General features: G+C 46.2%; 3 protein-coding genes and 1 long non-coding RNA gene across 8 annotated transcripts in view; 2 read left to right on the top strand and 2 right to left on the bottom strand.

Annotated features, from left to right (window-relative positions):
- ano1a (anoctamin 1, calcium activated chloride channel a) overlaps positions 1 to 5,245 on the top strand; it is a 32,805-nt gene extending 27,560 nt beyond the window's left edge. For 2 of the 3 annotated variants that reach the window (XM_068316468.1, XM_068316466.1), the window contains exons 21-26: positions 797 to 939; positions 1,434 to 1,586; positions 1,758 to 1,810; positions 1,916 to 2,100; positions 2,748 to 2,853; positions 3,049 to 4,042. In XM_068316468.1, coding sequence (XP_068172569.1) covers positions 797 to 939; positions 1,434 to 1,586; positions 1,758 to 1,810; positions 1,916 to 2,100; positions 2,748 to 2,853; positions 3,049 to 3,333 — 925 coding nt within the window. In that variant the 3' untranslated portion in view covers positions 3,334 to 4,042. Of the gene's footprint in view, positions 1 to 796; positions 940 to 1,433; positions 1,587 to 1,757; positions 1,811 to 1,915; positions 2,101 to 2,747; positions 2,854 to 3,048; positions 4,043 to 4,996 lie in introns of those variants that run through there. The other variant, XM_068316467.1, reaches the window with a different exon arrangement.
- LOC137596169 (uncharacterized) lies at positions 4,168 to 4,986 on the bottom strand. Its single transcript, XR_011035512.1, has 2 exons — positions 4,669 to 4,986; positions 4,168 to 4,624 (listed from the first exon to the last, which is right to left on the bottom strand). It is a non-coding gene; the product is annotated as an uncharacterized lncRNA (long non-coding RNA).
- A 187-nt stretch (positions 5,246 to 5,432) lies between the features above and the next one.
- On the top strand, positions 5,433 to 7,643 carry fadd (Fas (tnfrsf6)-associated via death domain). Of its 2 annotated transcripts, none has more exons than XM_068317984.1 (3): positions 5,433 to 5,776; positions 6,771 to 7,152; positions 7,507 to 7,643. In XM_068317984.1, exons 1-2 carry the CDS (start codon positions 5,476 to 5,478, stop codon positions 7,046 to 7,048), a joined length of 579 nt encoding a protein of 192 aa, XP_068174085.1. In that variant the 5' UTR covers positions 5,433 to 5,475; the 3' UTR covers positions 7,049 to 7,152; positions 7,507 to 7,643. The 2 variants fall into 2 exon arrangements, with proteins under 2 accessions (XP_068174085.1, XP_068174077.1); XM_068317976.1 differs by having other exon boundaries at positions 7,494 to 7,643.
- Positions 7,146 to 11,489, bottom strand: LOC137597039 (high choriolytic enzyme 1-like). Of its 2 annotated transcripts, none has more exons than XM_068317959.1 (8): positions 10,487 to 10,845; positions 10,272 to 10,349; positions 9,940 to 10,095; positions 9,021 to 9,141; positions 8,760 to 8,938; positions 8,575 to 8,656; positions 8,328 to 8,452; positions 7,146 to 7,564 (listed from the first exon to the last, which is right to left on the bottom strand). In XM_068317959.1, coding segments are annotated over exons 2-8 (720 nt in total). In that variant the 5' UTR covers positions 10,327 to 10,349; positions 10,487 to 10,845; the 3' UTR covers positions 7,146 to 7,562. The 2 variants fall into 2 exon arrangements, with proteins under 2 accessions (XP_068174060.1, XP_068174066.1); XM_068317965.1 differs by lacking the exon at positions 7,146 to 7,564 and adding an exon at positions 11,240 to 11,489 and having other exon boundaries at positions 8,320 to 8,452; positions 10,487 to 10,490.
- Between the last annotated feature and the right edge of the window lie 5,809 nt (positions 11,490 to 17,298).

Below are 17,298 nucleotides of genomic sequence, written 5' to 3'. Positions count from 1 at the left end.
ACCTTTCTGTCTCACCTCAACAACCGACACGCTTCTCACTTACGGTTTAAAACAGCCTGTAGGGTTAGGGTTTTACCTTCAGGTGTGTTGGTTCAGTGTTGACCTCAGTCAGTTGCGTGAATACACCGTCTGATCACACATTAGAATCCAACAGGTTAAAGTAGAATCCAGCCTGAATGAGGAGGAGGATCTTATTCAGACGCTTAGAGAGCTTCTGTTTTAGGTTCAGAGCCCACCCCCTGGCAGACAGAGCCTTAAGTTCAGAGCCCACCCCTAGCAGACAGAGCACGGCCCCAAGCATCTGATAAATAGAAATAACAATAAACTATTTCTAAATCTGGAAATGAGAATTTGCGTCTAAAGGAAGCCTTCTCCACATCTGTGGAAACAGCTCCATCTCCCATGAGCATTGGGTTCCTCTGAGTCTCAACACTTCGGGCGTTGCAGGAACTCTCACCCAAACAGTAGATCTTAAAGACCTATTATGGAATCTGTAGTGCATATTTCCATTTCATCACCCTTTAAGTCTGCTGAATGTGGAATGTGCTTCACGCCCCCCCATGCTTGTGCACATATACAAAATCCTGGTTCGTTCCTCCAAAAACACTTCATATTCAACACTAAGGCTCAAGAATTCTGCAGGGACTTTGGAATCAACAACACGCCGGTCCAATCAGAGTAGAGCGTTCAGCAGCTCCAGTCACATGTTCCTCACACCACACACACAATGAATGAACAGGAACAGGCTTCAGAGCGGCGCCGCCATCGCTCTATCATCAGCTGTCCATGTGTGCAGGAAGCTGAAGAAGTTGCTGCGAGCGAGGAAGTCGGACCTGGACTCAAAGCAAGAGGAGGAGCTGAACAAAACCCTTCAGCGGCACGAGAAGGATCACATCCTCGGTCCATTTGTGGGCCTCAACCCCGAATACATGGAGATGAGTGAGTTCAAACACAACATTCACACGAATGCTGCAGCTTCCTGCTAATTCTCCATCTGACTTCCTGTTCATGACGTCTCAAGCGTCCATGATTTGATCACATGTTGGTGTCTGACCTCATGTCCATCTGTCCACTGGCTGTAAACACCGTATGTCAGAGAAACCTTTTGGACTAAACTGACCTGACATTGGTGGTCACACGTCATCACAAAATGTTTTTAGCTGTAAATCAAGAATCCAAAATTGAGATTAGACTTAATTTCTCACAAATGTCTGATGGATGAAGATTCAGGTCTCTGTGGTCCTGAATCTCCACACAGAGGTTACCAAGTAAAGTGTTGCTCACTAGGCTTCCTGTTTATTCGCGTTTGGGTTCAGAGTTGTGTCTACCTTTGATTTTTCTTATAATTTTATAAAGTTTTACTGAACCCGCAGCTTCATTCCACCAGCGACACTCAGTCCTTCTGACGCCTACTTCTCCTCCATCCGCTGCAGTCATCCAATTCGGGATGGTGACTCTCTTCGTGGCCTCCTTCCCTCTGGCTCCTCTCTTTGCTCTCCTGAATAACATCATTGAGATTCGCTTGGACGCCAAGAAGTTTGTGACGGAGCTGCGCAGACCCAACGCCGTCAAGACCAAAAACATTGGTAGGTGTCTACCGACGGGGTCCCACTGGTGTCCCCAAGATGAGAACCCTATCATACATATATTTATTCTCTACTCATGGGCTGAACCAAACCAAAGAGTTTGCAAAATTAGACATAAATGTACTAACAGATCTGAAACTGTTCCAACACTCTTCATCATTCTTCCTGTAGGGATCTGGTACAACCTCCTAAGAGGCCTCAGCAAGGTGGCTGTCATCGTCAATGTGAGTTTCAGTCGTCCCTCCAGAGACCAGCTGACTTAATGATGAAGAACCTGTGTGGGTGTGACTTGATGAAGATGATGGACCAGCTGACCTCTCTCCCTGCAGGCCTTCGTCATCGCCTTCACGTCTGACTTCATCCCGCGGCTGGTCTACCAGTACATGTATAGCCCCGATGGCTCCATGCACGGTTTCATCAACCACACCCTGTCCTACTTCAATGTCACCGACTTCCAGCCGGGCACCGACCCCTTCCAGCCGATGCACTTGGGCTACCAGGTCCAAATATGCAGGTAGGGACTGGTAACGTCTGATGGCTTCAGCCTTCCAAAAGGTGTGACTGGAGTTTGGTTCTAAACCTTCGCTGCAGGCTGGACGGCGAGGTCATTAAGATCTGCCTTCCCAAACATTTTGAGCTGCGACCCATCAGGGACGTGAACATGGTCGATGGATAAAACCGAACAACTGCTTGTAGAAGGTGTGAATGGTTCAAACTGTCGACCAAACAAATGTCAACCATACTGTGTGAAAAGTGGGATACATCCCAGGCGTGTCGACAGCCCATCACTGGGCCACATGAAGGACAAACAACCACACACTCACACCTATGGACAGTTCGGTGTGAGCAGTTACCTCAGCTCTTCCTGGAGGTGGAGGAACCTGGAGAGAACACGCATGACACAACGAAAACATCCAGAGTGACCTTTGACTTTTGTAAAAACAAAAATTCTCTCCAGAAATGCCATGATTGGAAGCTTCTTAAACTCCAACAGATAGAAGATTTGATGTGGACACAGGTGTGAGGGTCCCCCACTCAGAAACACAGTGGACCTGGATGTGTTGGGTCGTCCATCAACACACACATACAGACACACATAACCTCATAGATGCTGCTCACCAATCGCTCTGATCGGTATTCAGTTCCGGTCTCTGTGTCCAGGTACAAGGACTACCGGGAGCCCCCCTGGTCCAGCTCCCCATACGAGCCCTCCAAGCAGTTCTGGGCCGTTCTGGCTGCACGTCTGTCCTTCGTCATCGTCTTTCAGGTTTGGAGCTCAGATATCATCATCACCATCATCATCATCACCATCATCATCATCACCATCATCATCATCATTACATCACACACACTGTTTGCTCTTCATATATTGGCTCTCAAACGGTGATCACACACATCTATCAGATACGCAGGCGTCCGTGTCGGACCTTCTCCCACCTGTCCCTGCTTCTCCTGTCTCCAGAACGTGGTGATGCTCATGAGCGACTTCGTGGACTGGCTCATCCCGGACATCCCCAAGGACATCACGCTGCAGATGCACAAGGAGAAGATCCTGATGGTGGAGCTGTTCATGAAGGAGGAGCAGGGCAAGCGGCTGGCGATGAGGGACAACCTCAACCGGGACACCTGCACCTCGCCCTGTACCTCCACCCCGAGTAACGCCCGCGACCGCTACCACAAGCAGATCCCGCTGAAGCTGCTCGTCGCCCCGGATACGGAGAACGACTCCAAACAGCAGGACGCCTGAAGCACAACACCGGTACAGAACCGGTTAGCAGCTGGTTAGCAGCTGGTTAGCAGCCGCCGACCCGACCCAGAGAGGGTCTGGTGACGTTAGCAGTTTTAGACTAGCTTTAGTTGGATCTACGTTGTTTTATTGATTATTTAGGGGAAGCTACAACCTCATTTTTGACCTGTGCATCTCAGACCGTCCTCCTGCCTGTTTGCATGTTCATCAGGCAACTGGCGATTTTTGGAAAATTGATTTTTCTACATGAAATTGAAAGATTTTTTTTTTTTAAATGCTAGAACAGAATAAAGTTTGGTCACGTCCTCAGAGGACACGCAACGGTAGAACTCTTGAATTTTAACGTGTAAAGGTTGAGACATTTTAAGGCACCATTTATAGAATGTTTTTAGAACACGCGTGACGCACGCGTGTGTTGGATGTATTTAACACTAAAGCCATAGGGGTCGTCCCACCAGGGACTTTCTCGTTGATGACATCATTCTTCAGGACATCAGTGAAAGCAATGCCAAACGGGAGTCGTAGTTCTTACGTCTCCCACAGGACCTGAATGCATCGTTTGCACTGACGGTCCAGTCAGTCCGTCCAAATGATCTGTGAAAAGGTTCTCCTGCTTCTAACCGGCGTGAGGAGATTTCCGTTCTGCCGTCAGTCTGTGGAGTTCAGCTCGACCACAGATTTTATTCTTATTGTTGTTGTTGTTGTTGTTGGTTTGTGTGAATATGCCACGTGGGCGTCAGGATTACCTGGAAGCTTTCTGTGTCCGGCCGCAGTTTGTAAAATTATTTTCTAGAATCTCCAATATTTACTTCTTCTGCAATTTGTCATGTTAGAAATTTTTTTTAAAAATGACTCGACAGCTGGAAGCACAAATAACTTTTTAAAAATCCGTTCCAATTAACTGGAATTCTTAAAGACGCATCTGGAAAGATTTAAATGTAAATACAAAGTGATGTCATGCATGAGCTCCGCCCCTTCAACCAGTAGCACCCCTGGCGCTCAGACGGCCCCGCCCACTAGAGTGGGTCTTCTGGTGGCTGTGTGAACCCAGCGCCGTTGGATCCAACCCTTGTTTTTCTTCTGTTGGGGGGAGGGGGGGTCTGACCTTACAGGCGAGGGCTCAGTATCAGAGGCGTCCAAACATGAATGTTGACATGTTGTTAAAATATTGTGATCCGAAACATTTTCTGTTCAACTATTTCATTTTGCATGTTTGACTGTAATCACTGTTCATGACATCATCAACTAGTGTTTCTGTGACATCATCACCTGGTGTTTCTGACATCATCACCTGGTGTTTCTGACATCATCACCTGGTGTTTCTGACATCATCACCTGGTGTTTCTGACATCACCTGATGTTTCTATGACATCATTACCTGGTGTTTCTGTGACATCATCACCTGGTGTTTCTGACATCACCTGGTGTTCCTGACATCATCACCTGGTGTTCCTGACATCATCACCTGGTGTTCCTGACATCATCACCTGGTGTTCCTGACATCATCACCTGGTGTTCCTGACATCATCACCTGGTGTTCAGTGGAAATGTGTCATTTAAAGTGGGACTGAGGAAAACACACAAATAAATTTGGGGGCATTTGAAATAAATAAAACAGAAATCAGCCTTGTTGCATCATTACTTTGTTGTTGTTGTTGTCCAGTGTTTGGAGTGGACAGACCTTGACCCCTTCTGTCTGGAGCTGCCAGTGTGCTGATAGGCTGATCCTGATCATGTGACTCATGGGCCATCAACCCCTCCCTACTTGTCTTCTTCATCTACTTAGTGAACTAGTTAGTGAACTAGTGAAGTTTGACAATATGTTTCTAATTTAAATTTCCAGTAAATAATCAACATGTAAACAATAAACAAATGTTTCGAGTCTGCGTGTTTAAAGGAGGCGGGACTTAATGAAAATATGACCTTTAACCCTAATAAAACGCTGTTTCCAGCTACAAGTATTTCTTTACACTGAATGGTGATAGAAATGAGCCCCAGACAGAACCAGGGCCGTCCACGGTGGACAGGTGTGGACTACCGAGGCCGTCCACCAGGGGGCTCTAGTGGGCTCAACCTGCTGCTCACCTGCCGGTCGAACCGTAGAAGAAGAGGGAAGTGAAAGCGGGGCTCGCGCCTCTCACCATGTCCTCCTTCCGGTTCAACGCGGTTCTGCTGTCCATCTCCGACGAGCTGTCCCCCGACGAGCTGAGCAAACTCAAGTTCCTGTGCGTCCCCCTGATCCGGAAGCGCGACCGCGAGAGCATCGACACCGGAAGTAAACTGTTCCAGAAGCTGACGGAGACAGGAAGTCTCGCGCCCGACCGGACCGAGCGTCTGTCCGAGCTGCTCGCGGAGATCCGGCGACCGGACCTGGTCCAGAAACTCACGCAGTTCCGAACCACCGCGTCACACCCCGACAACCAGCCGGACGAGCGCGAGAGAGGTGCGGTATGACCCCGCCCCGCGGGGCGGAGCCGGGCTGCAAGCAAACGCCCCCAGTCCAGGTGTTAGTCTGCTGTCCTGAACAGGACTGACCCCGGTCAGAGGGGTATTTAACTCACCCGGGGTCAGAGGGGTATTTAACAGAACCGGTGAGAGGGGTAATTAAATGATGTATACACACACCTCAGAGGTCCTGCTGTGTTCAGGCTTTAGTAGCTCGTAGTCCTTCGGAACACGGTTTGATGTTTTCTGTTCTGGTGTTTGGTTTGCGTCAATGTCTTCAGGCTGTTCTCCTTTACCATCTTGTGTTGCCATGGAAACTGTCGCTCTTCTCTGCCGTCCTTTTCGATGTCTTCATGTCAACATGAACAGTGCACAGCAGGAAGTTGGCGGGAACAGACACAAACAAACTCTCTGTCCTACAGTCATGTGTCAATGGTCCAAAAGCCTCCGGGAGGGTAAAGGGTCTTCTGCATCCTCTTCTCTCACACCAACTACCTTCATGTCCTCTTTCACTACCTCCATAAACCTCCTCTTTGGTCTTCCTCTAGGCCTCCTGCCTGGCAGTTCAGAACTCAGCATCCTTCTACCAATATATTCACTATCTCTCCTCTGGACATGTCCAAACCATCTCAGTCTGGCCTCTCTGACTTTATCTCCAGAACCTCTAACATGTGCTGTCCCTCTGATGGACTCATTCCTGATCCTATCCTTCCTGGTCACTCCCAGAGAGAACCTCAGCATCTTCATCTCTGCTACCTCCAGCTCTGTCTCCTGTCTTTTCCTTAGTGACACTGTCTCTAGACCAGTGGTTCTTAACCTGGGTTTCTTAACCTGGGTCATCGAACCCTTGGGGTTCAGTGAGCCGGTCTCAGGGGTTCGGCGGAGACGGAGGTCAAGACAAAACACCCAACACAATGTTTTTACTGTGGTGTTTGCGTTGATGGGTTCCATTCTAACGTGTGGTCCTAAACCTCGGTGTCCTTCCTCTCCAGCCCGACTTGACGTGGCCACGGAGGTGGTGTCTCAGAACCTGGGCAGGCAGTGGCGTAAGCTGGGCCGTAAGCTGGGCTTGTCTGAGCCCAAGCTGGAGTCGGTGTCCCAGAGGCACCCCACAGACCTGGAAGAGACGGCGGTGGAGCTGCTGAAGGAGTGGAGGAGGCTCCGAGGAGCTCAGGCCCAAACGGACGAGCTCCTGGGGGCCCTGAGGGCCTGTGAGTACAACCTGACAGCTGACAAGGTGGAGGACCGACTGGCAGAGCAGCAGAAGTGAGGAAGAGGAGCCCGAGGAGTGCCATGATGATGAAGATGTTAAGGGGACAGCATGTGTGGAGATCTGTACCGGTGCTGAACCCATGACAGATGATTGTTGACCAGGTACTGCTAGCAGGATGGTTAGCATTAGCTCCCTGTTTGTAATGTTGCTAAGCTAACCAGCCTCTGCCTGTAACGTTATTTAACGGGAGCAAACAGCGTTTTTTAACATGTTAATCAATTCCTTTACGCTTTTAAATGTCCGTTGCCATGATTAAGTGCTTTATAAATAAAACTTGGTTGATTGAACTGAAAGGATTGATATTATGATCATGAACCTGAGCATCTTTAATACATGATTTTATTTTTATGTGACCTTAGCATTAGCATTCCTGCTATCTGTTTAGCATCATGAAATCACCAGGCAGCAGTCACATGTCTTCAGCTTTATTTCTGTGTGACAGTTTGAACCTCCAGCCCCTCAGGAACCCTTCATCACTCAGGAGGACAGCTGGGCTGAGGCCGCGTCCCATTTCTGCAGAGGAAATTCATGTCATTACAGGAAACACGTGTTCAGCTGTGTTACAGTTACATTAAAGGATGTTTTCACGTTTCGTCTCGTTTCTTTTATGATTTTTATTTCTCCTGATCTTCTGTGTGTGGAGTCTGTGGACTGATGGGTGGAGGTCTGTGGTCAATGTAGTGTCTGACACTAGGTGGTGCTGTAGAGATGCTATGGCTGATCTACTGACAGGATATGGTCACTGGTTTGACAGGAAGTCCATCTCCTCCAGGACGGTGCATTAGCGGTGTCTCTTGAGCACGGAGGAGACACCAGTAGACATAGAGGGTGGGCAGTCGTTACACAGGAACAGCTGGAGAGGACCGCAGAAGGTCGTCAACCCGGCAGCAGGACCGGGACCTGATCCCTTACTGTGTCCTCAGAGGGTCCACAAACCCCCATGTCCCCATACCAGCAGGACCCTGACTGCTGTGAGGAGCCAGGATCAAAACCTTCAGAGTGGCTGTCAGGCCTAAGACTGGTGCAGCCTGTCCAGGGTTCATCCTAGTGCAGAGGGTTGTGGGTTCTTCCTGGTGCAGTTCTACCTATTAGTCCTACACCACCAAGCGTCGCCACAGACTGATTCCCTGATCCAGGTCTGGTAGGAGATCCATTGTCCACAGACATATTGGGGAGTGCTGACAGACATGAGTGTAGGTTCTGATCTTGGTTCGTGTGTTTGTGGTGTCTGAGTTCCCTACCGGTAGGACTACACTGGTCATGTTGGTCTACTCACAGCACTTGTACAGCCTGTTCACCCGTTCGATATCGTTTCTGCTCATCTGGGTAGCCTGGCCGAAGGACACATTGCTGTTAGGGATGGGCATCATGGTGGGCTGGTTGTTCTTGGAGAAGGCGTGCCTGGAGAACCACAGAAACCACAAGGCAGAGGGTGTGAATGAGTAACCGGAGGAGGACAATCCCTCCGGAGACAGTGTGCGAGATGCTTGAGTACAGAGATGAAGGCTTAAGGTGTGTCGTACTTGTGATACTGCATGACGGAGTTGTAGTCGTAGGGCGTTCCCTGGTTCAGCGTGTTGATCTTGTCGAAGTTGTACTTCATTTCTGCAGAGAGAACATACTATGTTATGACATTTTGACATACTATATTAGAAGTAATGTTTCATGGAGTTGGTTCCGTCCCAACCCCCGGGCTGGTCTGACTGACCATCGATGATGTTCTCCCAGTACACCCGGATGTGGTTGTCTCGGTCGGAGCGCGTCTGCTCGTGGTTGAAGCCCAGGGCGTGGAGCAGCTCGTGTTGGACGGTACCGTGGTACAGGCAGCCCTGACGGTTCAAGGACACCGTTTGGCCCCCGCCCTGACGACCCACGTATGAGTAGCAGCTGGTGACAGGAACACAGAGCAGTTTAAAACGCACTCAGTAGGTATTGTTCTGTGGTTAATGAAGGGGGGACACGGCATTACCCGTTCCTGGACTCGATGCTGATCCATTCCTGATCTCCGTTCTGATAGGGTCTGAACCGGATGCAGGTCACGGAGGAGAAGGACTCCAGTCCACGAGTGATGATGGCTCTCTCTCTGGAGGCTGGGAGGAAATGCCACAGACTGAGGACACTTGAAGCACTTCAACACCATCACATCCTCACCATACTCATATATATATGAATTCATATGTACATAGTGTAAATGATCTACGTATACTGTGTATTACAGTTGGTCGAAATCCAATACTTTATTTTGGACAGCACAGGTAAACCTCGGCTTACGTCGTTTGGAGTTACGTTGTTTGGAATTACACTTCTATTGTCAAATAAAAAACTCAGAAAAATAAAAATCAAGTTCACGTCATTTTACACCACAAATACTGAAATCATTAAATCACTAGTAAAACCATTAAAAGCACATAATATCATGTTAATATACACTAAATGAGAATAAAACATGTTATTGAGCTGCTACTTCCACAATGAGGAAGAAGCAGCTGAAGACGAGACAGAGACATTTTTCTGTACAATATTAAAAAATAAAATTTAATTGTCAGCTTAAAATAGATTCATACTGATCAAATTTTATTAAAATGTATTCATTAATAAAGTTCAGTACAGAACTGGGAATGGTTATCTACAGTGTAGTCTGGAGACGAGTTCAATCAACTAACACCGTTTTCAGAGAGGGTATGTTGCATCTCCTAGAACCAGCTAATGATATAAACACAGGTTTACCTGTATTACTAAAATATTTTTCATGTTTTATCTGGGGGGATAAATTCCACTTGCTGCTGTTAGTGTTAGGCTTCATGATGTAATATAGTTATAATATAAATGTCCTGGTGAAGTCATGTGTCTGCCTCATGAAACCAAACCCAACAGAAGCCAGTTCTTACAGTAGTGATTGGCGATGTAGTAGGGAATGTAGACTTTCCCATCGGTCCACTTCTGCCACATGCAGCCTCTGGAGGTGCAGGGGTCGGCGTTCCTGTCCGATTCTTGGTCGATAGCGATGTCGCCTCCGATCAGGACGGGTTCATCCAGGTCAGGGACTGCCGGACCAACACAGGTGAGTCGGGGACATGCAGGTACAACCGGTGTGGGCGTGTCCAAACCGGCCCACAGGTGGCAGCACCAGTGTTCACGGTGCATGTGGAGTGTTTCAGGATGATGTGTGCAACATTCAGGTCTGGTTCAGGGGTAATCCAGTAGAGACAGGGTTACTCACCGCGGTCTCGGTTGGCTCTGTCCAACAGCTCGCCAACAGGAAGTTCCTGAGACATCACTTCCTCTATGGTAGCGACTTCTACACAACAGGTACATGTATGAGCTGTGCTCAACATCATGTGGAACATCAGAACCACTTTCAATCACTGAGAATTTAAGGAACTCCCAAAAAATACTTCATTCATGTGAAAAGGAGAGGTTTTAAAGCGTTCTTACCTTCCTGTTTTCACCAACAGGAACATGGAAAAGGAAAAAACAATAGTTTTAGGAAGACAGTCGAACCTCCTGACACCTGATTATTACATGTCATGGAGCTGACAGCTTGATACGAAGCCGGATTGGGGAATATTTACGGACTAGTATTCCCATTCAGCAGTCACAGTGATAGCAATGGTGATAGCAATAGTGAGAATAATAGTCATAGTGATAGTAATAGTGATATTAATACTGATAGTGATAGTAATATTAAAAGTGATAGTGATAGACCAAGGATCCGGCAGTCCACACTACCTGATGATTTCATAGAGATTTATAGGTGTCGTATAAATCGTAGTGATTTACATGTCAACCCTGGAAAAATGGATTTTCTGTATTTTAAGATTATTATTGAGATTAGATTAGTATTAAAGATTTTGGGCCAACCGAGTGTCACTAGCTCAGACTAGTCGTACTTGAACGTACGTAAAGTCTAACTTTGTGTCATTGTTATTTTTAGCAGACGTTTTTGAGATTTACTCTATGACACATTTATTACACTTTAGACATGCTAGGTAAGCAGCCAACAGGCTAAGTCCGGCAAGTCGTTGGCCTCTTGAAGTAGAAGAGTACTGACATGACGGATGAGACATAAGATCATGACCGTGATGTTTCACCCTACATAGGAACATGTCTGTACTCGTCTCCAGGTGTAGCTGAAGGACAACTGCTGTCCTTCAGGTAAGAGGTGAAGTGAGGTTTGGACTTTTCTACCTCAGCTCTGGAAGAGGACACCAGCAGCAGCGCCAGGAGGGTCCACGAGAAAACCAGCATGTCTGCAAGAGATCTGGACAAACCAGAGAAACACATGAAAAAGAAAGTCAGGGTAGAACTACAAGGCTTCAAAAATGACCTGAATCACTTCAGCTGAAACACGAGTTCCTTCACAGTGAAGGAGGTGAGGACTGACCTGAAAGACTGCAGAGACGATGTCTCTCTCTTCTCCAGTAAGACTTTTTATACAGGCCACGTCCCTGAAGAGCTAATAATAAATGTGCAAATACAACTGCACACCTTTATCACTGTGAACAGAATCAAGAGCTGTTGCAACATGTGTGAAACGTCACATCTGTTCCAGATGGACGCCAGAACGTCGGTGGGGTGTCCTACGGTCTCTGTGTGAAAGGGTGAAGTATAATTCTCTATAACAGCCTGCAGCTATGTGCATGAGTCCATATAGTAGGACTTGTCTGGCTAAAAATATATGTGGAAACCCAGATGTGAGCCATGTTGTCCCATAAACTGAGCTGGTGCAAAAAAATGCTTCATTACTATGATTCATTCATTCATTCATTCATTCATTCATTCATTCATCTTCTGACCCGCTTTATCCACTGTTGCGGGTTACGGATAGCTGGAGCCTATCCTAGCTGGTATAGGGCGCAAGGCGGGGCAAACTCTGGGGGTGACGCCAGTGCACCACGGAGCCACACAAAGACAGACAACCATGCACGCTCACACTCACACACTACAGGCAATGTGGAATGGGCAATTAAGCTGAAGTGCATGTTTTTAGAGGTGGGAGGAAGCCGGAGAACCCAGAGAGAACCCACGTAGACACGGGGGAGAACATGCAAACTCCACACAGAGCGGGACTCGAATCCGGAACCGCCTTGCTGCGCGGCGACAGCGCTACCCACTGCACCATCGTGCCGCCCTACTACAATTTAGTAAATCAAAATCATCTACGTATACTTCTTGATCTTCTTTTCCTTTTGGCTTTTCCCTTCAGGGGTCGCCACAGCGAATCAATTGCCTCCATCTAACCCTGTCTTTTGCATCCTCTTCTCTCATGTCCTCCCTCATTACATCCATAAACCTCCTCTTTGGTCTTCCTCTAGACCTCCTGCCTGGCAGTTCCAAAGTCTGCATCCTTCTACCAATATATTCACTATCTCTCCTCTGGACATGTCCAAACCATCTCAGTCTGGCCTCTCTGACTTTATCTCCAGAACCTCTAACATGTGCTGTTCCTCTGATGTACTCATTCCTGATCCTATCCTTCCTGGTCACTCCCAAAGAGAACCTCAGCATCTTCATCTCTGCCAAAGTAAAATACCAAAGTAGAGGTTTATGAATGTATTGAAAGAGGACATGAAGGTAGTTGGTGTGAGAGAAGAGGATGCAGAAGACAGGGTTAGATGGAGGACACTGATTTGCTGTGGCAACCCACACTCACTTTCCTCCACCCGTTCCATCCTGCCTGGACACGCTTCTTCACCTCTTTTCCACACTCTCCATTGCTCTGGACTGTTGACCCTAAGTACTTAAAATCCTCCACCTTCTTGATCTCTTCTCCCTGTAGCCTCACTCTTCCACTTGGGTCCCTCTCATTCACACACATGTACTCTGTCTTACTGCGGCTAACCTTCATTCCTCTCCTTTCCAGGACAAACCTCCACCTCTCTAGCTTCTCCTCCACCTGTTCCCTGCTCTCATGCAGATCACAATGTCATCTGCAAACATCATAGTCCATGGAGATTCCTGTCTAACCTCGTCTGTCAGCCTGTCCATCACCATAGCAACAAGAAGGTGCTCAGAGCTGATCCCTGATGCAGTCCCACCTCCACCTTGAACTCCTCTGTCACACCTACACACACCTCACCACTGTCTTACAGTCCTCATACATGTCCTGCACCGCTCTAACATACTTCTCTGCCACTCCAGACTTCCTCATACAATACCACAATCATCTATACTATGTTTGATAAAATCACAAATATCAAACAGTTGCTTCAATTACTGCAAAACTTCCACCTCCAGTAAAGAGCAGGATTGAACTAATGTGTCAAATAATATTTTTAACAATGATACAATAACAATCTTTATTTTATGATTTCTATATTTATGATTTTAGATTCTTGATATTCCTTCAGTAAGGAAGCCAACCTGTTGTGAGTAACTTGATCTTTCTAAGTGAATAAAACACTGAGCATGATTCCTGTGCTCAATGTTAATCCAAGTAATAAATGTTTTCTTATTCTACAGAATATTTTCAGGGACAACTTTGGAGAACTTGAGAATATTTTTTGTTTTTTTGTACCCTCCCAGTATTAAAATGGAGAGCTGAGAGATTCTGAGTTGGGAACATATGTTGTTGTTCTGACCTTATCAGTGTGAGACATTCAACACACTGTTTTATATAAAACACAACACACAACAGGAAACACCAGGAACCATGTGACGCTGATGGCGCCCTTCATAGAACACCATCAGCAGAACTTCAAGTGATTAAACTCACCCTTAGTCAGTAACTACAGTTATAATCATGTTTAAGTTCCTTTATCATTCTCCACACAGAAAAGTCCCAGGTGGATTTGAATAAATGTATAAATATACATAACAGCATTCATACATTGTAATATTACGATTGTTTTATAAATAAAAAAGATTTTTAAAAAGTACCGTAATGAGCAAAAACTAAAGGAGTGTTTGGGAAAAGAACATTTGGCTTGGCCAGAATTCTGAAAGAGAAGAGAAGAGAAGATTTTTTTTTTTTTTTAATGGTGCAGGATTGATATTTCCAACCAGTTTGATTTCCTTTTTCTTAAATGTTTTCACGTGAAGCTTTTGTTGTGCTGATGTTCTGCAATCCAACCGCTCCTGTTTGCAGAAACACCTGATAGCATGACAAGAACCTCAGCGAGGTTGTTGAGTCATTACACCACCTGAGTCACGTTTGAGTCTTCACAGAATTCTGATTGACATGTGGAATTAATTAATAATGTTAAATAATGTCTCGTGTCACCATGGATTCAAGCAACCAGAACGCTGTCAGAACACTAGCTACGTCCAGGAATCATTTGTTGTATCTGACACTTCTGTCCAAATGGATCGTAATGATGTAACAGAGAATACGGATCCAGATTTTACCAGTAAGAGCACACAACAGTTTATGTAACACCCCAGCAGAGGAACACACTGGTTTTCCTCATTTTAAGGTGACACCCCCACCACAACTTCTCCGTTTCAGAAGCTGATGAAACGCCAGCGATGGAGCTGCTGTGTCCGACACAGTGAAGGAAACATCAGGAAGTAGACTCGTCCTCCAGCACATGATGGACGTAGTGTTAAAATCTCTCTGCAGCTTTATTTATGCAGAACACACACACACACACACACACACATCGGCCACTTTATCAGTCACACCTGTCCAACTGCTTGTTAACGAAAATTTCTAATCATCCAATGACATGACAGCAGCTCGATGCCTTTAGGCCTGTAAACGTGGTCAAGACGATCTCCTGCAGTTCAAACCGCGCATCACCTCAACAGTGATTGAGGTGACTCTGAACGTGCCGTAGTTGTTGGTGTCAGACGGCCTGCCCTGAGTGTTTCAAAAACTGTTGATCTACTGGGATTGTCACACACAACCACCACTAGGGTTTACAGATGATGGTCCAAAAAAAGAGAAAATATCCAGTGAGCAGCGGTTCACTTCGTTGATACCAGAGGTCAGAGGAGAATGGCCAGATTGGTTTGAGTTGAGTAACTCAAATAACCAGTGGTTACACCTGAGGTCTGCAGAAGAGCATCTCTGAACACGTGGAACCATGAGGCAGATGTTCCACAGCAGCAGAAGACCACACCAGGTTTCACTCCTGTCAGCTAAGAACAGGAAAACTGAGGCAACAACTCACACAGAATCACCAGAATCAGACAATAGAATATGGAGATACATTGCCTGGTCTGATTCGTCTGGATGTCTGCTGCGGCATTCTGATGGTCGGGTCAGAAACATGAAAGCAGAGACCACGTCCATTCCTGTATGACCGATGTACCCATCTTCTGATGGATACTTCCAGCTGGATTACACCATGTCATGAAGCTCCAATAATGTCAGACTGGTCTCTAGAACATCAGCTCTAATGGCCTCCAGTCACCAGATCTCAGTCCAACAGAGCAGGTTTGGGACGTGGTGGATCAGGAGATTCACAGCATGGACAAGTCTGCAGCACCTGCGTGATGCTGTCATGTCAATGTGGACCCAACTCTCTGAGGAACATTTCCAGAACCTTGTTGGATCTACGACACGAAAGATTAAGGTAGTAAGGCAGTTCTGAAGGCAAAAGTACATATATATATATATATATATATATGTAAACATTTATTGCAACCGCCCCTAAATTGGAGAACTCAAAGAAAGTTAATGCTTTACAAACACTGTTCTAACCACACAAAGGGATTTTGTAAGAGAAAGTTCTAATGCAACACTGATGTATACATACATCTTGGTCAGATACTTTCTTTCGCTGAAGTCACACCATTTATATAAAATCAAATGTCAATTAAATGATTTCTTGGAAGGTGTTTCATGACTGACTGATAAACGATCAATAACCTGTAAAGAAACCACATGTTTTGATCAGTCAGAAGCCATAAACTGTAAACATGACTGTTCTGTTGTTTCCATGAGGAGGTGGATCTCTGCATGTTCTCCTCTGTCACAGTTCTCTGAATGTAGACTCAGGGTTTCAGACAAAAAACAGGCAGGAACAAACTACAGCCTGAGGGCCTTTTATGGCTCACCAAATTTCTTTAAACTATATAATTCATTTTATGTAATAAATGCAATTGTAAAATACTTTTTACAATAATCTATGCATATGCATGCTTTGCTGCCTGTTAAAGATCAAAACCTTTAATTTAATGGGGTTTTTTTACATATCATTTGCATTACACATTGTGATCTGCAGTGAGAGCAGGGAACAGGTGGAGGAGAAGCTAGAGAGGTGGAGGTTTGTCCTGGAAAGGAGAGGAATGAAGGTTAGCCTCAGTAAGACAGAGTACATGTGTGTGAATGAGAGGGACCCAAGTGGAAGAGTGAGGTTACAGGCAGAATAGATCAAGAAGGTGGAGGATTTGAAGTACTTAGGGTCAACAGTCCAGAGCAATGGAGAGTGTGGAAAAGAGGTGAAGAAGCGTGTCCAGGCAGGATGGAACAGGTGGAGGAAGGTGTCAGGTGTGATGTGTGATAGAAGAGTTTCAGCTAAAAGGAAAGGAAAGGTGTACAAAACTGTGGTGAGACCAGTGATGTTGTTTGGTCTAGAGACAGTGTCACTGAGGAAAAGACAGGAGACAGAGCTGGAGGTAGCAGAGATGAAGATGCTGGAGTGACCAGGAAGGATAGGACCAGGAATGAGTACATCAGAGGGACAGCACATGTTAGAGGTTTTGGAGATAAAGTCAGAGAGGCCAGACTGAGATGGTTTGGACATGTCCAGAGGAGAGATAGTGAATATATTGGTAGAAGGATGCTGAGTTTTGAACTGCCAGGCAGGAGGCCTAGAGGAAGACCAAAGAGGAGGTTTATGGAGGTAGTGAAAGAGGACATGAAGGTAGTTGGTGTGAGAGAAGAGGATGCAGAAGACAGGGTTAGATGGAGGCAGCTGATTCGCTGTGGAGACCCCTGAAGGGAAAAGTCAAACAGAGAAGAAGAAGAAATTTAATTTGCATAAGAGTAAAGAAGATAAGAATAAAGAGATGAAGATGCTGAGGTTCTCTCTGGGAGTGACGTAGTTGTTGGTGTCAGACGGCCTGCCCTGAGTGTTTCAAAAACTGTTGATCTACTGGGATTGTCACACACAACCTCCACTAGGGTTTACAGATGATGGTCCAAAAAAAGAGAAAATATCCAGTGAGCAGCGGTTCACCTCATTGATACCAGAGGTCAGAGGAGAATGGCCAGATTGGTTTGAGTTGAGTAACTCAAATAACCAGTGGTTACACCTGAGGTCTGCAGAAGAGCATCTCTGAACACGTGGAACCATGAG

This window comes from Antennarius striatus, chromosome 1 (genome assembly GCF_040054535.1).
Source record: "Antennarius striatus isolate MH-2024 chromosome 1, ASM4005453v1, whole genome shotgun sequence".
In the NCBI taxonomy this organism is placed as follows: domain Eukaryota; kingdom Metazoa; phylum Chordata; class Actinopteri; order Lophiiformes; family Antennariidae; genus Antennarius; species Antennarius striatus.
The sequence above is the reverse complement of the archived record's forward strand: the minus strand, read 5'-3'. Positions and strand labels throughout refer to the sequence as shown.